This window comes from Seriola dumerili, unplaced genomic scaffold, assembly GCF_002260705.1.
Source record: "Seriola dumerili isolate Sdu_G_001 unplaced genomic scaffold, Sdu_1.0 BDQW01000331.1, whole genome shotgun sequence".
Classification (NCBI taxonomy): domain Eukaryota; kingdom Metazoa; phylum Chordata; class Actinopteri; order Carangiformes; family Carangidae; genus Seriola; species Seriola dumerili.
Window position 1 is genome coordinate 7,948,726 of NW_019174586.1, and position 19,115 is coordinate 7,967,840.

The 19,115-nt window shown below is 39.1% G+C and overlaps 1 protein-coding gene across 4 annotated transcripts in view; it reads left to right on the plus strand.

Moving 5' to 3' along the window:
* The window catches only part of diaph2 (diaphanous related formin 2), a 397,964-nt gene that overhangs the window by 82,508 nt on the left and 296,341 nt on the right, over positions 1-19,115 (plus strand). For all 4 annotated transcript variants that reach the window (XM_022759875.1, XM_022759878.1, XM_022759876.1 and 1 more), the window contains one exon: positions 9,650-9,789. In XM_022759875.1, coding sequence (XP_022615596.1) covers positions 9,650-9,789 — 140 coding nt within the window. The remainder of the gene's footprint in view (positions 1-9,649; positions 9,790-19,115) is intronic.

Here is a 19,115-nt window from a genome sequence, read left to right on the forward strand (position 1 = left end):
GCTAGTGTGCACTCAATTTTACTCACTCTACTTTTTTCACTCTCTTCTACCTGACTTTCAGCGAACTGGCTGACATCTGCTCCTATCTTTATAGAGGTGTCATTGAAATTCAGTGCAGACATGAGTCCTGCAAAGCACAGGGAGAGCTGCTTAGAAGAATATTCTGCACCACACACAAACAGAACCCAAAAAAGGTACATGTACGAACACGGGCATACAAGTATGCACATACAAATATGTGAGTAAAACCATATTGATATGTGTGCACGTACACACTCGAACACACACAAATAGACACACACACACACACACACACACACACACACACACACAAAATGATAAAAAGTTGTGATCCAAGGGTGACAGCATTCCCTCTTGACAGACATTAGTAATGAAGTTAATTGAGTAAATTTCAGGTAAATTTTTTCAACAATGTGTGACATCCACAGGTTCTGTACGTATGCAGGGTGTGTGTGCAGATGTTGCATGTACTGGGATGTGAAAATTTGTTTTGTGCTACAGTTCTATGGGAATCAATAAGGCAAGGCCAAAGTTATTACCCATGTGGTTACAGACAGTAAGGTTCCAGGGCATAAATTCTTCCCTTTTGTTAGCAGTAGATAATGTAGGAGCTCCATAACCATACCTGTTTCCATAACTATGAGCTTTGTTTGTCTTAGGTTGTTGCACAGTTGTTGTGAATAGCTGCCCGATATCCCCCAGTCTCAGCAGTTTTGCCCCGTTAACCCTCCATTTCAATAATCAACACAAAATTATCTTTTAGGGATGGTATCTCAATTTAAAATTAAGATTAGAAAAAGGTGTGAGTGGCAGGTTTCTGCAGATATGATTTATCTATTTCAATAAGTGTTCTCTGTTCTACTCATTGTTTGTTGCTCAAATATAAATCTTTCTAAATTGGAGGCTTGGATCTGCCCATATTTTATTAATGTATTTATTTACCATGCTTATTGTTGCTCCACACCATCCCTCTCTCTCCTGTCCCTATGTCTCAGATTTTTTATATTTGATGATCGGTTAACAGACTCACGTTGTTACGTAACAGGTTGGATTCTATTGTTTTTTTTTTCTCTCATTGGCAACAATATTCAGTCTTTGCTTCTGGCTGGTTTCCTTGCCTTGCAGTGATTTTCCTTTTTGACACACAAGCATTTAAATTCCTTCTTCCAGTCTCCTAAGTTTAAAAGGTTTACAGTGGTTTAATTGCTTGGCTCCATTTGTGTAGACTTTTAGTGAATGTTTAGTTTCAGTTTCACTTAGCCAACAACAGTGGTTTTGATTTTAACCTTGTTCTACTGGTTGACTCCTTTACCTCTATGGTCATGTGATGATGAGGAATCCAGCTCTTCTTGACTGAATTTTCTACCATTGTGGACGTCTTTCAGCCCATTATTTGAAACACTGATGATGGCATATTGCAGGTCAACTTACAGTGGGATTAAAGCCAAGTGAGTTTGCTGACGGTGCCTTGCCCTTGTCCACATCTGGGACACAGAGGACGGACATGTCTGGTGTGTTTTTTTCCCCCCAAAGCTTGAACTGTCGTGCATGGGTCAGGCTAAAGTTACAAGTGGGAAAGGGAGGAGGTGAGGTAAACACAATCACCCTTGTTGTTAGTTTGGTAAAGGTCAAGGTGGAAGCATCATAAACAGGTTAACCTTGAACTGACTCCTACTTTGACTTTGGCAGGATTTAGTTGGTGAAAGGTTGCAACAAAGGATACAGAAAAATATTTTTCATCATTATAGTTACCACAGCACTTACCAAACAATTGTCATATAATACAATGCTGTTAGGAATGTCTTTGTTGAACAATTTTAATACCAATCAAATTGGATGTTTTTTCATTTGGAGATTGGCTCTTGCATCATGAAAAAAATCATAAAGCATAAACATTTTTATTATTTGTGATGCAGCCTCTAACAAAAATGAAATGTCTTTTATACAGCTGTCCACATGTAGTTATTTCTGATATGGCTGAAGGAATGCATTTTAATTTTCTGTTCATTATTACCAATGAATGTGTTGATGTCTGAAGTCATGTAAGGCATTTTGTGTAAGTACGGAACAATCCTTTATTCATAAGTGCATGACAAGTGAATTCCAGACAAAAAAAAGGGGGCTTGTTCCCTTCCGTTTTGTTTGAAAGTTTAAAACCCATTTATAAGAACATGGCCTTTCTTTCATAAAAACACATTCCTGTATAAATTCTAGTTCTGAATAAATAAATCTCATATCTATTCAACCCCATGGTTGAGCTGTCCCATATTTCTTTATATCTGACCTTTCATTTTATTTATGCATATGCACACACCCACCACAAACAAATAGAGAAGCACCACCATACCCCTGCTTGTAATTGAATTACCATTACAAGCTCTTGTGGGCATTTTTGTGTTTAAATAAAAAAGGGAATGGAATTGTTTAATATCCTTAGGTTTTGTGGTTGCTGTTGTCACTGGGTGCTCTTCCTCCAGACCGTGGGGATCAACACACACACATAAATACACAAAAAAACATGACTTCTTGTCCACTGCCCAATGTTTCTTACAAAATGAACCCTGCAGTACTGTTTTCAAGCTGTTTCCAGCCTAATACCTACTTGTTTCTTCTCTTGCGTTTTCTCCTCAGTCTGCCGCTCTGTTGTGGTGAGCTTGTCTTGTCTGGACACAAGATGTAATGCCACTGCCCTGATTTTTGAGAGAATGTTGTAGGCCTAATTGTGTCTGTGTTATCAGCACATTGTAGTTACCCAGACATGAGAGAATAAAGCTGTCTGTAGGTTTTGTTTTCTGACCACAACAGGCAGAAGATACAGAGAGAAAATGAATATAGCACGAAGAAAAAGCCCCCAGTGCGTACAGATATACACACAGTTCTTCGTGGCTGTCACCCAGGGTTCAAAAACACCTCACTATGAGTGAGTTAAAGACAGTGACTGACAGACAGCAAAAAGAATCGGAATAAAGAAAGAAGTAAAGAGACTGAATTGGAGATGGGGGAGGAGAAAAAGGGGTGAAATGCTTGGCCACATGGTCTGTTGGGAAATCCCCCACTGAGCTGGGAGCCCTGCGCCCTGGTGGCTAGATGAAATGTCTTATCTGCCGGCAGCAGGACTCTGTCCTTTAAGTAGGGCTAGGGAAAACTCATTGTCCAGCCAACCAGCATCTCAACTGATCCGTGTTGCCGTTGACCTTTACCACTCCCGCCACAGACTCATGCCAAACTTTAGATTGTGTTGAATGTAAGATTGCTCATTTATATAACATCTCTCACATGTTTGTGTGTTTTTGCATGCAGAGCTTATTTCCTTGTGCAGTTGTGTTGACAGCGTTGTTCATAGACCATATTGTATTATAAGAGAAAGGGTGAGATGTGATATTTGTCTACCTGCCTGTAGACTATCTTTTATTCATTCTTGTGGTATCTTTGGTCTCAACTAATCTACCAACCCCTAATGAGCAGGAAATTAAGTTAAATTGTGGAAACTATACAGAATGATATGCACTAATTGCTCAGATTGTATCTGTATTATTTTTACAAAGAGCAGTAGGGTGCTCTGGTAATTTTCATTAATTACACACAAAGAAGGAGTAATTAGATTTTTCATTATTCCATAACTTTTTGTCTATGACTTTTTTGGAGTGTGTGGTGGAGGCTATGGAGGTAAGTCTGAATGGGCCCTGTCTTACACTGGACGCAAAGCACAATGCAAATGTCTTAAGAACTAGTTTAAGAACAACTTGCGCCATGTGCTTTAGACCATGCATTTTGGACTGTTAAATCCCCAATATGTTTTGATTCGTTACATCAAGGACAGTGTTGTAGACATATGATTGGTGAATGTTGACTTGGCTTTTCCCCCAACATCTGCCCTGCAAGCCCTTTTCTGTCAAATATATCACAATCACACCATCAAGTGTTCAGAATGTGTTCTTGCATGTCACTCTCCCCCATATACAGTTATTTTTGTCCAGCTTGCAAGATGTTGCTGTGAACTCTTAGATGATGTCAGTCAACATAAAAGGCATCTGTGCAAAACTCTAAGTCAGAACTGTAAAAGAAGTGTTTGGACATCATGACTCTTTGACACTTTGACAACATTGTCAAGTTCAAACAATAAACAAACAATACTAATAGTTAGACAGAGTGGAAGGGATCAGTCTTGGTTGCTACATTTTTGCTTCTCCTTAAAATAATGCCTAAGAATCAACTGAAAGTAACATCTGTTTAAATACCATGCAGCGCTGTGATGGGTCATGTCATTCAAATGAATAAAGCGGCGTCATGATTTTGTTATAAGAGGAATCGCACACATTCAGGCACAAAGCTTTGGATGACTTTCATGCTTGCCATCTAAAGAAGTCATTGTAGCATGCAAAGTCATGTGATGAATTACAGAGACGAGTAAAGATATTTTCTGTTTCTGTTCTTGCATCACTTGCTAATTGTAACTCTTCGTCACACAACACTGTAAGAGGTAAGAGAGCTGGGAAAACATTGTTTAGAAGGTTGTATATATGTGCATGTATCCAAGAGAGGGAGGTAGCAAGGCTGAATGCAGCCAGCTCTCTCCCAGCTCCAGCTTCCAGGCCAGACACATTGCCGCCATGTGGTTTTCCAGTAAGCTGACAATGAAGCTGAATAATGTATCTATCAGTCTGCCTGAGTGTGCCGAGCACTGGGCACTGAGGAAGCTGCCAGCTTGTTATGGGCTCATTACAGGTGAAGATGACATGTGGTGGTGCAGCCGCCTTGGCATTGTCTCCCTGCCCTGCCCTCGATAGAAGGCACAACACTCTGTCACTCCCGATGGCATAGAGAAAGGGAGACAGAGGTGATGGAGGAGGAGGGAATGAGCCTCAATGCTCCCCTAACCTCCCAAAATGAAATTGACAGGCTCGCTGAAGTAATTGCTCCCAGCACTATTTTCTTTGGCAGGAAATACTGTTATCGACAAATAGGGGATTCAATAAGCGGCAGGAGATGAGGCTCTAGGCTGTGGTCAAAAGGCTGTGTCCGTCCTCTACTGTTGAGGTTGCAGTGTCTCATGACGCTCCATCTTTCTGCCCTGCCCTTTCTCCCCCTTTTTCTCTCTCTTTTTGTATCTATACCCTACATTTTCTATCTCCTTCATATTCCCTCTGCCTTTTTACGTCACTACTTCATCGTATACTACCCACACAACATCTCTGCGATACCTCCATCCCCTGCACCCTTTCTCTAGGGTCTCTTTTTGACCATTTTTGTCTGTTGACCATTCCCGTGACCCTGAAGAGAATAAATGCTATTACCCAATAGCCAGCAGGTAATGCATGCCCCCCTCCCCCGGCTTGTTTCTCTGCTGCCAGTGTGGTGGGGTAATGTTGATATTATCCCAAAGGATTCCATTGATTTGGGCTAGGGTCATGAAAAAGCAGTTTATGGTCAGTGTCTTTGGTTTCCAGAGGTCAGAGCATGCGGTGAAACCAGAGCTCTAGCTTTTCTGGACATAGTGGTATGCCTGCTGGGAACAACTGAGAGGTAGGAAGATAAATAAAAAGAGGGTGATGTGTTTCCCTCTCGCTTCCTGATGTATTACTGAGGAATGTTCTGAAAATGTAGTCGCCTAATCAGCCATATCCAAAAAGGGAACCACAATGATGTGAGCAGCATTTTTAGTGTTTTGAGCGCCTTTTCTCAGACACTATACATTATTCTCTTGCTCTGTTTGGGTCAACATTTATGTTATATAGTTCTGGATTACTTTGCCAAAAGTGCATATATTTACTGTTGAGTGTAAAAGTTTTGTCAGTGGTGTTTTGAACTTGAGTTCTTACTCATGCTAAAAAGGTGTTCTTGACAAAGCCGCTGAATGCATTTTATTAAGCTCTAACATCACTGAAGTCAAGTCTCGACCAAATGGCAGACGAGTGGTCTAAAGACTTGCACGAAACTCACCACTGTGGCTTAAATATATCTCATCTGCCATTATCTTTCAAGCCTTATTCAGCACAGTGCTGACATATTGCTTCTCCACCGTCTACCTAACCCGCGTGCTTTAGCATTTGTTTTTCATCTAAACTGATCCACTGCAGACAGGAGTGTGTTTTGAAAACCCGAGCCTTCTCTACAGCAAAAAGTTTGTTGAAGAGTTGTTGATTTGACTGCTGTAATAGTGGAACAACAAAATTGATATTTTCAGGAGACAAGCAGCATATTACACTGCAATGCATAGCCTGAGAATGTAAATGCCAATTGTTGTTCATCTTTTTCCTCTCACCTTTTGGAAGACAAGGAACATTCACATGGACTGTATGTTCTTCCTGAATTCCTGACATGATTGGATCAGATACTCGTGATGCACTGTTCCAATCAGCATGGTTAAATTATTCTGGTCCCAGGCCTTCTGTAGGTCCCTGTCCAGTGAGTATCAACCCTATTGGATAATGAAAACTGTGGCTTCAGCCTTCTTCTCAATAGGGAAGGATCCTCTTCTACTAAAAGCGTTTTAAATTAATGAGCACTTTTATGCAGTGTGCCAGAGGAGGACATCTGTGTAGCTGCCCAATGGTCCAGATACATTTAAAGGTTAGGCTTCAAGTACATCTAAAATTTTTATACCACAATACGTTAGTCCTCCAATCACCTTTTCTTTTGAAGAAACGCTCAAGCAATTTTTTTTTCTTGTTGTGAGAATTATATAAACCTAGAACACAACTAAGTGGGTGATTATGTTGCATAACAATATTTATGTAGCTCAAAATCAGTGGCCTGGTTGCAAATATTCTTTGTCCCAGTGCCGGTCTGCAGCCTGGTGGTTGGGTACTGCTTTCCTAGACACAGTATATCTCATATGTGTTTATTGCATGCTACATTTTTGGCATATTGTTATACATATTATTTTACAGGATTAATCTTATGTAGTGGTTGACCATAGTATCCTATATTTGTTCCTGCTTGTGGGAATAGATTTTTACTATTTCAGCCTTCCTGGTTTGTGTTCAAGACAAATAAGCCTCTTCTAATGACATTGGCAAGTCTCTCTCATAAATTGAAATACAATTATTGTGTGGCTCTGTGAGATGAGCACCATTTAATTACTTGGTTACCATAATTTTTCCCTGACCAGATGTTAAAAAGGCATCCTGAAATAGACCCAGCTAACTGCTGAAGTAAATATGAATTTCATCATGGGAATTGCCTAGTTATCATATGATGACATTAATTCATAATGTTGACATCTTCATGAGTAACCCTTGTAGAGCACATACCCTATCTGATAGTCCTTTTAGTGAGACAGTGGAAAATTATTGGGCTGTGATTGAAAATGGTAATCACTTGAACACTGTAAATACCAAAGTTAATAAAGAAGAAAGATTGTGGCTTCACAACTCTAAAGACTGTATAAAGACAGAAAGTGTGTGTTCTGGCAGATGCGAGGAAACACACACATACACACAGTTACAGGTCATTGACTTCATGATAAAAAAATCCTCAGTATTCAAAAGTGAGTCATCACAAATGACACAAACTTCTCTTTGGAAAACTGATTTCAAGAGTCTGTTTAAAAACAGTAAGCACTGCTGCTGTCAGGGATTAAAGGCACATTGATTTTTTTTAAAAGTACTTAAGCAGAAAAATATAATTGTCATTGTTAAACCTACTATAAATTCAGTTTTACATTACTCTCCAAGTTGAACCTTGAAGTGACTCTTTTGCAGAGTCAGAGTCTCTATATTTCATCGTTTTTGTGTCTGGGAAAGCTATCTTTCTCCTTTTCTACATCTAATTGAAGTTTCTCATAGTGCATATCTGCTTTTATCAATTTCATTATTGCTTATTTTTGAGTGTAGCTGTTCATACTCAAAAGCATAAAAGTAGCGTTAGGCAGAAATGGAAAAAAAGGATCCTGTGGTAGGTAATAGTTGAAAAATCTAGATAGTAATGAGAGGGATTCTCACCTCTCCCTATGGCCTAATAACTACCTTGAGTCAGATAAAAGCTAAGCCAGTCACTCCCCCACATTCAGCCAACAGTGCTTGAGAAAAAAGATGAATGGCATAAGTGTTTGTATAGATCAAGCAGAGAAAGACAGAGAAAAGACAGAAGCACAGAAAATGGATTTACTACAAAATCAATCTATAGTGCGGAAAACCAGACAATTATGTGAAAGTACACTCTCAGTTTTAACTTTGTTGAGATTTTACTTTTTTTTTTTTTAAAGAAGTTAGTAGACAACGTATGATCTTTAAACCTATGGTAGAGAAAAATGGTTTATCTATGTTTATCCTTACGCCCTCCTTTCAACAAAAAAAAAAAAACCTTTATTGTGGAATGGCATGACTAGAACCTTTGTTTTTTGTTGCTTACAATATGTTCTACTCATGAAGAACAATTATGACACTGGTTGTCTGGTTGTGGAAGAGGCACCTCTTCTACTTGGTTTTGGCAGGAATCATCCCTGCAAGTTGAGGAATGTGATTTTACGTCTACTTTTATCAAACAAATACTTCTTGTCCTTATCGAGCCAATCAGACTATGAACTCGGATCACACCTAGAGATACAGAGTTATTGGTATCTTGCTGTTGTTAGACTGCCTCTGCTATTTCCAACATAAAAACAGTTTCTTTGATGTTGACTGTGCATTGCAGGAGAGCAGCAGGCCTCTTTTCTCCAGATAAATGAGCTATCTTATTACTTCCCAAACTGCCTATTAGCACAGCTCACTTTGTGGGGAACCAGCGGTCCAGGGATGAACACAGTAAAGATGATGCCTAGCACTCTGGTTCAGCCATATGTTAGCCTGTTGCTGCAGAATGTTCTTCTTTTTGTTTTGTATGGTACCTTGACTCAGCCCCCCCGCTGAAATGTAGCTCATTTTGACAAGAGAACCTGAAAATTATCGATTTAACACAGATTTGTTCTTGGAGCTTGTATTGGGAGTAGAGATAATGTAGTGAAATTAAAAGAATTGCAAATCTTCATTTAGATTTATGTTGATGGCTGGACCGCATCGACACATTACACTGAGCTGTAGCTCAATGTAATATACTATGTTGACTTCACTGTGTGCTGGGAGAGTGAGTGTGTAAATGTGTTTCCCTGCTGTGGTGTCAGTGTGTGTATTGCTGCCAATAGCTAGTCCCATTGTGTAAGCATCAGTGTAGCGGCATGTCCCTTGTGCCCTCTGCGGAGATTATACACAAGAATCCATTTACTTCAAGCAGCAGCTGCCGTGGATCGCATGTAGAGCCTAGTGTTTGGCTCTCTTCAAGTATAGTCCATCATTAGAGTCTTGGCTGATAGAGAAAAAGAGAAGTTTTGGCCAGGTTTTATAACCAGCACCTTTGTATGAATCCAAATTTGAAGTGATTCACACTACATTATTGATCAATTAACTATACCTACTGAGAACACAAGATACTGACCAAGCAATATGAAATTTTCATCATTGTGTTGCATTTTAACGCTTGAAGTATATAACCATATATTGATCTAAATTATTCTTGGATGTCTTTCAATTATGTTCACAAAGTATTTTTGTTATTGATGATATTGTATTTCTTTCATCACATTACCGTAAGTGTTGAGGTCACAGTGTATGATGGAACTCTAATAACTATCCTGGTGGTATTTTGTTTTCAGGGTGGACTAAGGAACAGCAAGCATGAGTGTACACTTTCATCCCAAGAATATGTCCATGAGCTGCGTTCTGGCATCACGGAAGAAAAGTTGCTCAATTGCCTGGAGTCCCTCAGAGTGTCTCTCACCAGTAACCCTGTCAGGTAACTCAAGCTTTTTTCACACACTGCAAACTGTGCCCCATACTTGGGACATTTTTGAATGATATTTTCAGCTCAAAGGACTCTTTATCATTGGCATAATGATAAAAATAGAAGGTTCATCAATATCATAAGGGGACTCTCTTTTAATTCCTCAATTTTTGCTCATAACTCTAAAAACAGATATCATGAAATGTCATTATGCTGAGTGTGCTGTGAAGGATAGACTCTGGGTATGCTGATTTTTAGAGTCCCAAAATAATTTGGATAACCATATTACATCTGTCTGTCAGTATGTTGGTTGGTACAGTAAGTTACCCACAACCAGAAGCACGGAAAGGATGCAGTAGCATGCAGTGTGTTGTGAGCAAATGCCGTCCTAAGTGCAATGAGAAATCCCTTAGCTGTGTTTTTGGTACAATATACACAAGAGTTTTTGGGAGGGTGTCTCCTGCTATTTTCTAACCTCTGTAAAGGAACCTCATTGGAACTGTTCCATTTAAACAAGCGTAGCAAATAGTGTAGCTGAGCAAATGAGCACAAGCTTATGGTCGCTGGGAGTAACTTTGTCTATTAAGCTCTAAAAGATAGAAAGTCTAGTCTATATTAGAAAGTCAGCCATTCTGAGACCTTAACAAGCGTGTTGCTCAATGGGAGTCATAGCAGTTCAGCAAGGTAGCCGTCACACAATGCAGGCAATGTGTCCTGGGCGTGGTGTGTACAAACGGGTTCCAATCTAAAAATGGCCAGTGCCTGCACTTTTTTTCTTTATCGGTTATGAACATGTAAAAAAACATAATTTTAGATATTTTTTGGCAGCTCTGTCCTGTTGATCTTTGATTGGTACTTGAGGCATTCATTACAAGGCCTCACTGATTTTTCCAGCATGGTCTCTACTTGTTACCCAAATTCTCTATTCTGTCCTGTAAATGAAGTCTTCAATTTTAATTTTGCCCCACTAGTGCAAAAGAACCCTTAGTGACAGCAGATCCTGTAAATTATTTACCAGCCCACTGTTAAGGAGATGTTTTTTAATGTGAATCAATGAATGGTGCATATTAAATGGTCATCAGATAAGTGGAATACTTTTTTATGTTGACCCTGGATACATGGGTACTGAGTCAGGATCTGCCAGCATGGTCCCAGAGGATCTTTTATTTAATCTGTGTCCTACTACCAATATTACTGCTGCATTTCTGCATTAACCAATTTTGAATTTGTGTTCTCTCTTGCTAAAATCCTGCACATTCACTACAACAACAGATCCAACAACCATCCATTCATATATTCACTGATCATTTAATTGGGAACACCTGTTATTCATGCAATTGTCCAATCACCCAATCATGTGGCAGGGGTGCAGTCCATAAAATCATGCAGATACTGGCCAGGAGGATCAATTAATGTTCATATCAAAGATCAGAATGGGTAAAAAATGTGATCTGTGACTTTGACTGTGGCATAATTGTTGGTGCCAGGCAGGCCAGTTTGAATATTTCTGAAACTGCTGGTCTCCTGGGATACTCAGAACTGTGAGAAAAACAAACAAAAAAAAAAACAGCCAGTGAGCAGCAGTTCTGCAGACGGATGTCCTGTGTCCTGTTGATGTGAGAGGCCAAAAGGGAATGGCTGGACTGATACAATCTTACAGAAAGGCAGTGGTAATACAGATCCACCTCTCTTTACAACTGCATCTCAGAATGCACGACACATTGAACCTTGAGATGGATGGGCTACAACAGCAGAAGACCATGTTGGGTTTTACTCCTGTCAGCCAAGAACAGAAATCTGATGTAGCAGTGGACACAGCCTGGACAAATGCACAATTGAAGACTGGAAAAACCTAGCCTGGTCTGATGAATCTGGATTTCTGTTGAGACACTCAGACAGTTGAATTTGGCATCAACAGCATGAATACATGAACCCAACCTGCCTTGTCAACAGTCCTGGCTGATGGTGGTGGTGTAATGGTGTGGAGAATGTTTTACTGGCACACTTTGCACCCCTTAATACCAATTAGTCATGGTGTGAATGCCCCAGTCTATCTGAGTATTGTTGTTGACCATGTGCATCCCTTTATGGCTTCAATTTACCATCTTCTAATGGCTACTTCCACCATGATAATGCACCATGTCAAAAAGCAAAAGTCGTCTCAAACTGGTTTCATTAATATGACAAGGAGTCCTTTGTACTCTATTGGCCCAGTCACCAGATCTGCATCCAATAGAACACCTTTGGGATGTGGTGGAAAGATTGGCATGAATTCAGCTGTTCAGCTGACAAATCTGCAGAAATGATGTGATGTAATCATGTCAACATGTGCCAGAAGATGTTTCCAACATCTTGAAGAATTGAGGCTATTGACAGCAAATCGAGGCTCTTCCCAGTATGAGTATAGTCTTTCCTAATAAAGTGCTTGATGCATGTATATAGAATTAGATACCATGGAAATTTTCATTCATATCAACACTCTTCCAAATCAAACTTAGAAGAGGGAGTTGCCCAACCTTTGAGATCCACATGGAATTCTGGTTTGAAGGATACAAAGCTATTTGGTTGGCTAACAAGGTAACATTAGCTAGTTATACATACATAAAGTAACCATGGATAGATTTATAATGTACTAAGCTTAACACAAATGCCTTTTACATATAGTATGTCATATCGTATAATGAATAGCTGAGTAGCTAAGTAATTATCCCTGGAGTGACAGTAGAGCTATGAAGTCGGTCTCTCCAGTCTCCAGAAAGCTGTGGGGAGTCATCTCAGCTTTTCCACTCAGAAAGGCCAACTGGTGCCAAGGGGATGAAAGTGAGACCAGGCTTGCCCTATGGGTATTTTCAAATGGCTGAACCTTTGACCAGCATGTAGGGGACCATTGCTTTATGGAGGAGTCGCCTCCCACTGATGGCCAGGTTCATCCAGTGAGAAAGCCACCTTCAGGTGTGTGTGCTGAGGAGGACTACACAAGTGTTGACTAACACCAGTCCCTTGCTCATCTTTACACCCCTCATTATTTCTCTCCAGGGGAAAGGGACTGATTATTTTCTTGAAGCATGGATAAGGTTACTCATAATTAATATGAATGCACTTAATTGTCATGGATCACAAGACACAGGAAATCCACATTTGGTTTGCTACTCTTCTGACTCCACTATGTTAATGTAACCTTTGTACGGTTTGTTATCTAATACTGGAAATAACCATGAAATAGATGGCAGAGCAGAGCAGTGCATTCATGCCTGTTTTAATCCATACCTTACAATAATGATCAGCCTGTTTGTCTTTAAATATTGGTATTTGGGGAAGTTATTATGAATCTAAAGAACTTAAATCCTCTAATAATAAGCCTGTATACTTATTGAGATATACTAGTAATTTGTGCATAATATGCTATAATTTATTTCACTATGATAATTCTATATCACAGTTTAAAGCATTGCATACTGGTTTTCACTGCAGACACAAACTACCATTCTGTCAGAAATGCCTGTGTATATCCACAAGCTTGTTATACAGTCAATGTTTCAGCTTAGATTGGCAATTTTGATATGACCATTTCAAATACTGCCTGTTTATGTTAAATTAATAGCTTACATGATTAGCAATCTTAAACTATCTAACAATCGGATGCAGAGGGTCTACTTACATGTATTCCAAAACCTCACGGTCTATTGTTGTCTTTGTATGTATCATGTGCTAATGACTCAAGAAACATCAGTGTCACTTGCATGTGTGATGGGTAAATACAGCCCTGAATATTGAATTTATACAAAGTTAGCAATTTTAAATCCATTCATAGTATTTATATAAAATAACTAATTTTGTGATCTGTTTTTAAACACAGGAGAAATTTTTTGACATTTGTGTGATGATATATTTAAATCAATGCTTCATTAAGCATTAAATTTTATTCTGTACACATGAAATGAAAGTCTCACCATCAAAGTGTTTTTGGTCTTCACAGTGCTTACCACTGCTTTTTGTTTTTCATGTGATGTTTGGGCAGCCTGCTAATTTGCTCCCAGAGGCCTGTGTTTGTCTAATAGTTTAATTGGCTAGGCTGTGCACCTGTTTGGCAGCACAGGTGGCCACGGGGCCATTGTGCTGAGGGCCTTATCTCCCAGGCAGTCCCACACAGGTGTGTGGCATGCAGCCTTTGCAGATCTGCCCACAGATGGCATTGCCTGGAGCATCCGCTGCATACTCTGTTTCCACTCTCTTTCTCCTCATCTGCCATGTTTTCCACTTCTCTTTCTGTCAAAATTTCCCCAGCCAATTATTTATCCTCTACTTCATTCTCCCCCTTTTTAATTTTGTCATTTGGATACACGCTTCTTAATTTAGAAGTGTCAGATTGACTAGCCACTTTTCATTAATTTCTTAATCCACTGACATGAAGTGAGATGCCAACTTACAGAAAATTACAACCCTCTTATTTTCTCATTTAGTGGCAGAGAAATCCTCGGGTGTTTCAGTTTGGCTTTCTTTTTTACACATTTTTCAGTTTTCTCACTCACTATGTTGCACATGTGAAAACTGATAAGATCCATGTAAAATATATCAATTAACTTAATATCTCAATAGGCAAAACATTTTTCTATTTTCTGTTTACAGTTGCTACAGCAAAAACTCAACTATTTTGTATCATGAATGCTTAAATATTGGTTTTGCATGAGCAGGACTACACTACTTTTACACTATATTTGGTCATTTCAGTTCAAGGCAGCTCCAAAGAAGTACAGTTAAACCTCTCTTCCTGTGATCTAACTCAACTGCTGCTCCATCAATAGACTTTCCAATATAAAAATAGAGTGGTTTTGGGCAGCAGAGCACAAATCCATGGCCCCAACCTTTGAGTTCCTTATGTTTAGCCCTCAGCATTACACTATGACTCTGTCAAATCCCGACAGTGACTTCCATATTAGATCTGCTAGCTCTCAGATCCCTAAGACATATTTAAGCAAAATTGAACTGGGCTCCTAACTTTTCATTATGTGAAGTCTTCACGGTACATGTCAGACATTTTCTCCGGGGCATTTTCTTGTGGGGTCTTTTTGTGGAGGTGGGAGACATTTGCTGACACCACAGTTTGTCTCTGTGTCTGGATGCTCAAGGTGTGGGTTGTTGTGATGATCTTGCTGCTCTGCCACACAGGGTGTCTCTGAGTCTGAATCAATCCTACCAGCTTTTCTCAGCTGAATGCTTGCAGCTAAGCACCAAGGGTTGCATGGAACACTGGCCGTGGGTTTTTTACGAGCTACAGTGCCTGTTAACATAAAGCTGCTCGTCCTATTGACTGTCTGTCCTAATGGCCAGTGTGATAAAGCATAGAGCAACCCCCTGAGAAACACTGACATTTCTGCTGAGTATGGTGGTGGTGCTCCCCATACAATGATTGAACAAAGATATTCAAAGAACTCAGATTCCCTTACTGTACTTGATTGTTACTACATTTTATGTGTGTGGTCCATACTCATACAGTTACAATCAAGGGTGTCAAAAAAGCCATTCCCTTTGCACAAATGTTTTATTATTATTATTATTATTAGCATTAACTTGTACTCTTATATATCCCAAACCTTCCTCCCTTGGCCTTCTCTCTCCTTTGTGTGCACAACAGCCAATTAACACTAGCACAAAGGAGCAGATCCATTTGTCCATCTGCTATTGTGCCTGCTCAAACAAATATTGCAATCTAAAAGTCTCACAGGCTGTGTGTACCCCCTTGACAGCTCAGGCCGGAAATCTTGTTTGGCACAAACGCAAAGTGTGAATCTCAAAGCAGTTGCAATGAGTTAACACTGCACTGATGAACGATACTCGTGTGATTTTGATTTTGGTGTAATAGACATCAGTGAGCCTGGTCTGTCTGACATAGAGTCTTCACAAAGATGAATATCTGTTTCAACTCTGTCATTTTTAAGCTCCTTATCTGAGTGAATCATCCATAATTGATCCCCCGTATTCACTTTGTTATTCTGGGCAGTGATTTTGTGAGGTGAATTAGACTCCATGTCAATTTGAAAATTTTAAATATAGCATTAAAAGGCCTGATATCCTAAGTAGATTTCAGGAAGACCATTCTCTAGACCCTTAGTGTTATTACGACTCTCAACCACCCTCCAAGCCTTAGACAAGTCATTTGTCAAGGAGAAATAAGATAAGATTTGGAAATTACATAATTATTTAGTAGCAGTCTATAGGCAGAGATTTCTCTGGTGCTTTCATTTTAACAGTAAGAAAAATAATTCACTCATTAGTAAATTCCATTTTTTTGTCTTTTAGTTTTCAGGATGGTACAGTCAGTCTCGTTTTATAGCATTCAAAGAGTTTTATATGACAGTAAAATTTGGCATGAATCTTATGACACTGTCTTCAACGGACGTGACGAGCAGTCAGAAATGAGAAAGTTAACTAGTTTTTACCCTTGTGGCTGACTTCAGAGTTGACGTTCGCCCTTTTTCCTCGGAGGCAGTGAAAACGATTTCGGAGACATAAATGTCCTCAGTGTCTGAGTATATTTTAAGAGTGATGCCTATTTGATTTTATGACACCATCTGTTAACCTCCAAGATAGCCGTATCTGTTATGGCCCCAGAGTGATACATACATAATTCAGAAATATCTGATTTGAATTCCTTATTTAGTTGGAAATTGTCTTGCACAGGTAAAGGAAATAACTGGCATGTTCCAATCATATACTGTCCATTTCATTGTGTCTTATTCCTCATTCTGCTTTTAATTTGTGCCATTCTTTATATTTTGGAAAATGTGATCCCTTCAGATGCAAAACAATATGTTATAGTGCACATCGTTTATGTGTTAATCTGTATTTTAACAATAGGGCTTGACAAATTACTTGACATATAAATAAAGTTGCAAAATTCTAGAAATATTTTCATGTTTTCTGCTATGTCGGACATAACCTTGAACCCCATTTGACCCAATTTAATAAGCATGAAAGAGCAGGAAATCTGTCCAATCTGGTCCACATTCTCATCTACCGTTATGTTTAGGAATAAAAGCATGCTTCAACTTTACTAACCAACAAAAGTCATCTTGTCTTCTCCATGATTTAGGAGAGCTCTAGAGCTGTCCTAATGTTTTAGTAGTTTCCAGCAGATATCAAATAATAACACACACGTTCTTGGAGGTGTACACTGACAATCTGCAAAGGCTTTTTTTATACATCAACTGTAAAAGGTAGCAGCAACAAAAGCTTGAACAAAATGGCAACTTTATGGCTTTGAACGTAGAAGAAAATGGTATCCTTTCTGTCAAAGAAGTGCTTGCCACTGCATTTCCTTCACCTCCTTGAAAGATGAAACTCATCACTGCAGAACCCCGAGGAACCTTTCTCTCATCTTCCACAACACATACAAATTCACAGTGCACCCAACAATTAAATTAAATGGTCCAATCAACCAGCAATTTGCCAGTTGTACTACTGGTTTCATACCTTCACTTAACGCTGTGGATTGTGGAATGTTTTGCACTTCGCGGTGGATCATTTCAAAGTATGCAGGTAGCATTTTGTATACAGACACACACTACAGACAGACGCACAATGCCCTCATTCAGTTTTGTTTTCCATCCTTACAGACACAGGCACACATAAATGCACACAGAATTTCTGCGCGTGCTTGGCCACACGACCAGTGACATTGTTGGAGTGCTGACCCCAGCAATACTGTTCTGAGACTGTTACTTCCTTTAGTACCAATGTCAAACATCAGTACTACCCCAGTTGGTTCTCTAAATAGGTCCTCTGTTTTATCTTAATGAAGTTGTTTTGCATTATATTGTTATTTTGAAACAGAAGAAGATAAACAGTTTATCTGCACAGTATGTGTTATATGCAGATTTTTGAATTGTCCAGTCATTAGATGTTTTCTGCTGTGACGCATTACATTTAAGAACTGTGCGAGCCTGCAGGAGATAGAGCCCTGAGATATTATCAGGACGGCTAAGTGGAGTGACTTAGCACTTGTCACTTTGATGGAGAGAGTTCACGTTACCTGGATTTACATGTGAAGGATATCAGGCGCTTATTGTTCTCTTTCAGGGACGTGCAGGGACAGCAATGGTTTTGGCTCTATGTATGTGTAAATGCTGAATTGACAGGGTGTCTATTATACTCAAGGCATTTCAGTAGTTTCTTGGCAACCTCATTTTACCTTGGTTCTACCATATCCATCAACAATCTCTTAAATATTTAATTCACTTTTGTGTGAGGTGAAGCTTTCTGCGAATCAGGGTCAACAAAACAAAAGAGGAAACTGTGTGGTGGATTATAAGAATTCTGTGAGGGATTTGTGAAGAAAAATGTGTTTTTGTCATTGATATTACTGGTTATAAGTTTACTATATTTGTGTGTGTCTTCTTTTGCTGTCTGGATATGTCTCATGTAGTTTAATAATTGGAATTTTATTGTATGGCATTATAACCAATTTGCTAGCTTGTGCAAATGTTGGAGAGTCGTACATACTATTTTAGATTTTGATATAGCATTTTTTAGAGCAGCTAGCAATGTCTCTTCCAACAATTGAGTTTACTCACATTATATGTCACTGCATACTGTCTGCATGCCCATTTTTGATCCATCCATCTAGTGTGTGAAGACCTCATGGGACCACTGGAGTGGCAAAAAAGCAAAACATTTTTAACATTTTAAACAAGAGACTGAGTTTTATATGAGCTCAGTTATTGCTCTGATAACAGTAAAACAGTCAAATTTCCTTAAAAAGAAAATGAACCCTGTGTGACCACATATCTCTTAGGATTCATTCAGCACTTCTGTGATTTATTTTTTTTTTTAATTGCAAGCGGCCAAATAAAGGCCACAGCCATTAATGCTAAAATTCTTAGGGGGATAGTTTTTTAATCAAATAAGTCAAAGCTATAAATAATAAAAAAAACCTCAAAAATAAAAGTTGTTGCTCATAACAGTTATTTTTGAAATGCATTATTTTTTTAGATGCAATGAACAGGAAACTACAGCTAATATTTTGTATCTAATATCGGCCATCTGATATTCCCTGTGCATTACAGTTATTTCAGCTGGCTATTAAATTGATCAGAATATAATATAGCTCCATGTTTGGCATGGTAAGTCACTAAGTAGACACTGGTGGTGCTTGGTTTCAAGCTATAATGTTCAGAGCTATTTGTTGCACAGAACATTGGGCGTCAATTAGAGTACTGTAGCACTGAATAGGCCAGTAGTCCCACAGAGGGACAGTTGCATGGCTTTGCCTGTAATACTATATGAAAGATATTGCACTTGCTCAGGATCTTTCAATAATGAAGCTCCCCACCTAACCATGA